Raw genomic sequence first — 6,378 nt, 5'->3', positions numbered from 1 at the left:
ATATAGTTTACTGTTTTGTTAAGGTAAGATAAGTAAAACAAGTCCTCCAGAGATAAACGTCGTTTAATGCACGCAGTATAAAGATACAAATTACTAATAGTCTCTTGCTGTGAAAACACTTCAGGTTCTGAGTACATGGTCTGATGGTCTGTTTGAAATTAGGGACTCTGGCACATAAATCACGAGAGAAAAAAAACGAGAAGGTTGATGCAAAATATGAATGTCCTGATTTACAAACAGAGCCCGGAGATTGCTTGGAAACACAAGATGTGTTATAAAAACCTGTTTAGACACGTGTTTCCGCTGCAAGAAACTATTGGCAGGTAATATCCTTATATTGTGTACATTAAGTGGTGTGTGTGTGTGTGTGTGTGTACACACACAAATACACGACGTTTTTCTGGTTCTAAAGCCTCCAGAAAAAAAGGTGACAGAAAACTGGACACTGCTCTCTGAGTTTTCCCCTGAGAACATACGCTGTGAATCTTCTGTCCTTTTTTTAGGATACCATTAGGCACGGGGAGTGTTCTCCTATGGAAAGTGTTCATCTACGGAAAGGTACAGCCCTCGCTGAGAAGATGTGTTGGTGTTGGTAGTTGCAAGTGGATGAGTGCAGCAGACCCTGCGCAAGTGTATGCTTTTTCCTATTATAGTACACAATATCAGGAACGATGTTGCCTCGGCAAGAGTAATTAGCATCGTTATTCACGTTGCAGAGCTTGTGGTATTCAAGTGTGCTTGGAACATGTGACTTACTTAGTGGATTCTGTAGTTAAAATTAAATTCCATGAGAATAATATCTTTAACAGCGAAGAAAGCAACGAATGGGATGGAATTACTTACCGACTGCTTGGGTTGCCATTACAGCAGATAAACCGATAAATAAAGAAAGCAACATCTGAAAATAATAAAAGGTTCGAAATTAATACATTACACAACTATATCAGCGTTTTAGAATGTTTTTCGTTGTCTTGAAAACTTCCCATTCTTTTACTTTCAAATTAATCTTATATTAAAATGTCTAAAATTTGCCTTTATTTTATTATGCCAATGTTGTTAACGAATTAGTGTTGCCAATGTGATAACTTTGCAATATTTCTTGGCAATATTGGTGGAATGCAAAAGTGCTACGACATGAAAGACAAATCAAGGCGAGTGTTACCAGAGTTGCTAACAAGTGCTGCGTGGATAAATTATTGAATTTAGAGCAAGTAATTTTTGCAGGGGCAAATTTTAGGTCCAACATTCTCAGTACTCCCACCAGAGGGAGAGGTTTCATTACCACCAACACCGCCACAATAACTACAGCAACAGATTGTAATATAACAGAAACAAAGTCATCATCATCTCAGTAATCAGTCATGATAGAAGAATCAATAATGGAAGTCACAACAACAGCAGTAAAAAAAAACAAAACATTCCGTTGTCAATGCAACAAAAGTATCTTATTATTATTACTTGTTGTCTTTGCATACTTTCTAACGCTGGAGATGTACTACGGTGTCAGCTGTTCACTACCAGTGAACTAAGGTAACACCCCCTTATTTTTCGAGCACCATCCGGAGTATTCGAGCGGTTCCAAGCAGTGCTGTTTTCTACAGCCCCTATTTGTTCCACGTACTTCTCAAGATTTTTGCTCACTGTTCCCAGGGCTCCGACAATTATTGGTACTACTACCACCTTTTTCATCGACCACAACTGCTTAACCTCCCAAGCTAACCTGTCATATCTCCCGACTTTTCTCTCTTCCTCATCGCATTCCTTGTTCTCAGCTGGGCAGGCTATGTCTATGATCCAGCATAGTTTGCTTTCTTTCTCAATTAAGATTATGTCTGGTTTATTATTATTATTATTGTTGTTGTTGTTGTTGGTTCAATTTTCGCCAATCAACCTTTTTAAGGTTGTAAATAATGTGGTTACCGAGCTCCTGTAATCTTGCCTTTATTCTGTCGTTGATTGCCTTTTGCCCATCTGTCCTGTTACCATCAGTTTTATTGTCTTCTTCCAAACCATCTATATGTCTCTCATCGAGCATGATATCACTGTTCTTTTCCTGTGGTTTGTTAGGGATCTCACCTCTGTTTTCTGCTATGAGATTACTTTTAACAGTTGCAACTGTATTTTCATCGTTTCTTCTGCTACTGTTTTCCATGGCCCGTCTTTTGATAGCTTCGAGCTCTACTTCTGTGAACCAACGATTTTTTGTTATTGTTCTAGCTTGATCACATAATCTCTGTTCCGTGACTTGAAACACCCTTCTTTCTCTCCATAGATTATACATACGTTGTTGTTATCCCCTAGTATGAACACTATTTTCGTCTACGGGGTTGCTCAGGTAGTAACAATCCATGACCTTAGCATTGACTTGTTTGTTCCATCTATGCCGTGTGTGCTGGTCCCTTGCTGGATAATGACAGGCTGGAGTCGGACCAGTATCTCTCAGCCTGCCGAATGTAACACTGTCACCATCAAGGTCTTCAGTTTCATTAGCACCGTTATTCACAATATTTTGTCTTTTCACTGTCACTCATATGAGGTAGGAAGATTTCAACCGCTTCCTTTCATTATTATTATTATCACTATTATTATTTTTATCTTGTTACCACTATGGACACATAAGATGTAAGCTATGGACACATAAGAGGTGCAGCAATATCAAAGGAAGGCTAACTAGCAAGATAGTTTTTCTATGTGGCAGATGCTCAGGAGCAATAAACACTGGGAATGTGCAGAGAACAACTTCTACCACATTCCAGGGAGAAAAACTAGAAGTAGTTGATAGCTTCCGTTACCTAGGTGACCAAGTCAGTAGCGGGGAAGGGTGCGCTGAAAGTGTAGCTGCTAGAATAAGAATAGCCTGGGCAAAGTTCAGGGAGCTCTTACCTCTGCTGGTGACAAAAGGCCTCTCGCTCAGAGTAAAAGGTAGACTGTATGTCGCATGTGTGCAAACAGCCTTGCTACATGGCAGTGAAACATGGGCTGTGGCTGCTGAGGACATGCATAAGCTTGCAAGAAACGAATCCAGTATGCTCCGATGGATGAGTAATGTCAGTGTGCATACTCGACAGAGTGTAAGTACCTTGAGAGAAAAGTTGGACCTAAGAAGCATCAGTTGTGGTGTGCAAGAGAGACGATTGTATGGTCATTTGGCGAGAATGGAGGAGGATAGCTGTGTAAAAAAATGCCACAGCCATGCGGTTGAGGGAACCTGTGGAAGAGGTAGACCCAGGAAGACCTGGGATGAGGTGGTGGAGCACGACCTTCGAACATTAGGCCTCACAGAGGCAATGACTTGTGACTGAGACCTTTGGAAATATGTTGTGCGTGAGAAGACCCGGCAAGCCAAGTGAGACCATAACCCGTGGCCTTTACCAGGGGTGTAGCCAGCCCACTTATGCGTACCTTTCCTTCTTTGGACACTAAACTCTGCTTGCAAAGACTTGTTGAGGCAAGTGCAATCAAAATCGAAATTGAACAAAATTCGATGACTGGCACCCATGCCAACCTTCCCTCATTGGACACTAAACTCAGCTTGCGAAGACCTGTTGGGGCAAGTGAGATTGAAACCGAACCAAATTTGATGACTGGCACCCGTTCCAGTGGAGCGCTAACAGCACCATCCAAGCGGGATCACTGCCAGAGCAGCGGTCTCGCTTCCGTGCCGGTGGCAGGTAAAAAGTACCATTTGAGCGCAATCGCTTCCAGCTTTGCCTTACTGGCACTTGTGCCGGTGGCATGTGAACAAAACATTCAACTGACTCCTGTGTAGGTGGCATGTAAAAAACACCACTTGAGCGTGGCCGTTGTCAGTACCGCCAGACTGGCCCTCGTGCCGGTGGCACGTAAAAGCACCCACTACACTCTCAGAGTGGTTGGTGTTAGGAAGGGCATCCAACTGTAGAAACTCTGCTAGATCAGATTGGAGCCTGGTGTAGCCATTTGGTTCGCCAGTCCCCAGTCAAATCGTCCAACCCATGCCAGCATGGAAAGCGGACGTTAAACGATGATGATGATGATGATGATTTGTCAACGCTAATATTTCTTCTGATCCGACATGAGTTTTGGCTAAATTATCATCATTATCATCATTATTATTTCCATTTATTATTATAAGGTATTATTAAATGTTGTTTAGTTTCAACTTTTGTCTTGTACTTGAAATAATCATAAATATGTGAGGGTTATTATTATTATTATTATTATTATTATTGTTATTATTATTATTATTATTATTAATTATTATTATTATATGAAAACTCACAGCTTATTTTGCTGAGTATGATGGAAAGTGTCATCTGTCCACAGCCAGCAGACTAAGGTGACACTTGTTTATTGTTCATGCTTCAAGAAACCTGCGAAGAACTTCTTCCATTTCCAAGCAATGCTAATTTTTGTAGGTGTTCTACCTTCACACCTACACCAATCTTTTTTGCATTTGTTTCCTGCATCCTCTGACAGGCACGCCATTCGCATCCACTGAGGTGCACCGCTGGTAACAATCCATAACCATCATGTTTACTTGTTTACTCCACTTATGTCTTGTAACATGGTTAACAGTTACTGGATTACTACCAGGCCCACACTGCTTCACAGTGGGGCACCTACGGGGTGCGGTACCTTCACCATTGGTTCCAATTCCGTTCACACCATTATGGTCACCTATTTTGCCTGACATTTTCACTCACAAATGTGGTTTGTTTTCGTAGGTTACTACCAACCGATACTTTTATCGAGACACCATGTCTACCAAGGTAATCCGCTAAGGCGGCAGGGGCGTTGCTCCTCTGCTTTTCAATTCAGAGTGTTCTTTCTCCAAGGCAGCCATCCAAGGCTAACGAGTACAGCCTATCCGGTGCACTGGTTATTTCAAGGCGACGGATACTCGCCTTTTCCCACTCTTCTCCTATTGGTTTGACGAAGGAGTGGGGTTTGACTGTCAGAGGAGAGATCTTACGCAGGCCATTATTATTATTTATATTATTATGCTTAGGATGGTGAGCTCGCAAGATCTTTAGCGCGCATTTCGCCCGTCTTTACGTTTTAAGTTCAAATTCCGCTGAAGTCGACTTTCTCTTTCATCCTTTTGAAGTCATAAGTACCAGTCGAACGGCGGGGGTCGATGTAGTCGGCTTATCCCTTCCCACGAAATTACTGGCCTTGTGCAAAAATCTGAAACCAGTATTTTGAATAGGCGGCAAGCTGGCAGAACATTAGCACGCCGGACAAAATGCTTAGCGGCATTTCGTCCGTCTTTTCGTTCTGAGTTCAAATTCCGCCGAAGTCGACTCTGCCTTTTAGCTCTTCGGGGTCGAACCAGTTAAACACTAGGTTGACTTGCTCCTTTCCTCGAAATTACTGGCCTTGTGCCAAAATTTGAAAACTTTATTACTATCAGTGTTGTTGTTGTTGTTGTTGTTGTTGTCAGTATATTATTATTATATTTTGGTAGTTACGAGCGTTTATTGGTAGAACCAATAGAATGCCGTGCGCAATTTATTTACATTTTCAGCTCAAATCACGCCAGGGTCCGATGTTCGATAATTCTAGTGGCGCTGGTCAAGAACTGCTGTTAACAAAGCGATCTGGGCTTTTCCCTACAATTTGCAATTCTATTAACAAATGAATCTAATCCAGCATTCATGTCCGGCCCACGACGTTAATTTGGTAAATTATTTGTAAGGCAAATGTGTGCGCTGATGTGGATTCCCTTGACAAAATGCTTTAAAGTTAAGCTGTCGGTTAAGCAAATCTACAATCGATTTCGATTCCGTATGCCAGCAGTTCTATGCCACGGGACCCAAAGCCACGCATTTGAAATAGAACTGTATGCTCCATTGAGTCCAACCTGACATCAGAACGAGGAACAGAAAGTCTAATCTAGCAGCAACTGAATTCAAAACGTAGAGGGATGGAAACTAAATTCTGTAAGAAATGTAGTTCATTGCTTCTCTCTCTCTCTCTCTCTCTCTCTCTCTCTCTCTCTCTCTCTCTCTCTCTCTCTCTCTCTCTCTCCCCCTCTCTCTGTTGAACATTTGAAACACTTTATATAAAATATTGTGCTTACCTCGAAGTTATTTTCTCTCTCCTATGGTGTAAAACGTTATAAAAACCTAAAGGTTGTCACAATAGAAATGTTTGTATTATATTTATATAATCGAGTATTATCAATGCAGGTGTTGGTTCTCAATCGATAGATATGAGCCTTAGCTTTAAAGATAATGTTGACGGTAGAAGTGCTCTGAGATAAAATAACATTTATACAAAGGAAAGTAAAAGTGATATGAACGGCCACAGAGGAAAATGCAGACGTTATTGAAGAACATTCATTGTTTTATCTACTGCTAGGAGAGAGAGAGAGAGAGAGAGAGAGAGAGAGAG

The 6,378-nt window shown here is 41.4% G+C and overlaps 1 protein-coding gene across 1 annotated transcript in view; it reads right to left on the bottom strand.

Moving 5' to 3' along the window:
* The window catches only part of LOC106870744 (chitinase-3-like protein 1), a 41,455-nt gene extending 35,291 nt beyond the window's left edge, over positions 1–6,164 (bottom strand). Inside the window, exons 1-2 of the mRNA XM_052965943.1 lie at positions 6,065–6,164; positions 844–898 (exon numbers count right to left, since the gene is read on the bottom strand). Coding sequence (XP_052821903.1) covers positions 844–898 — 55 coding nt within the window. The 5' untranslated portion in view covers positions 6,065–6,164. The remainder of the gene's footprint in view (positions 1–843; positions 899–6,064) is intronic.
* Between the last annotated feature and the right edge of the window lie 214 nt (positions 6,165–6,378).

This window comes from Octopus bimaculoides, chromosome 2, assembly GCF_001194135.2.
Source record: "Octopus bimaculoides isolate UCB-OBI-ISO-001 chromosome 2, ASM119413v2, whole genome shotgun sequence".
In the NCBI taxonomy this organism is placed as follows: domain Eukaryota; kingdom Metazoa; phylum Mollusca; class Cephalopoda; order Octopoda; family Octopodidae; genus Octopus; species Octopus bimaculoides.
Note: the sequence above shows the minus strand (reverse complement) of the source record. Positions and strands in the feature narration are given on the sequence as shown.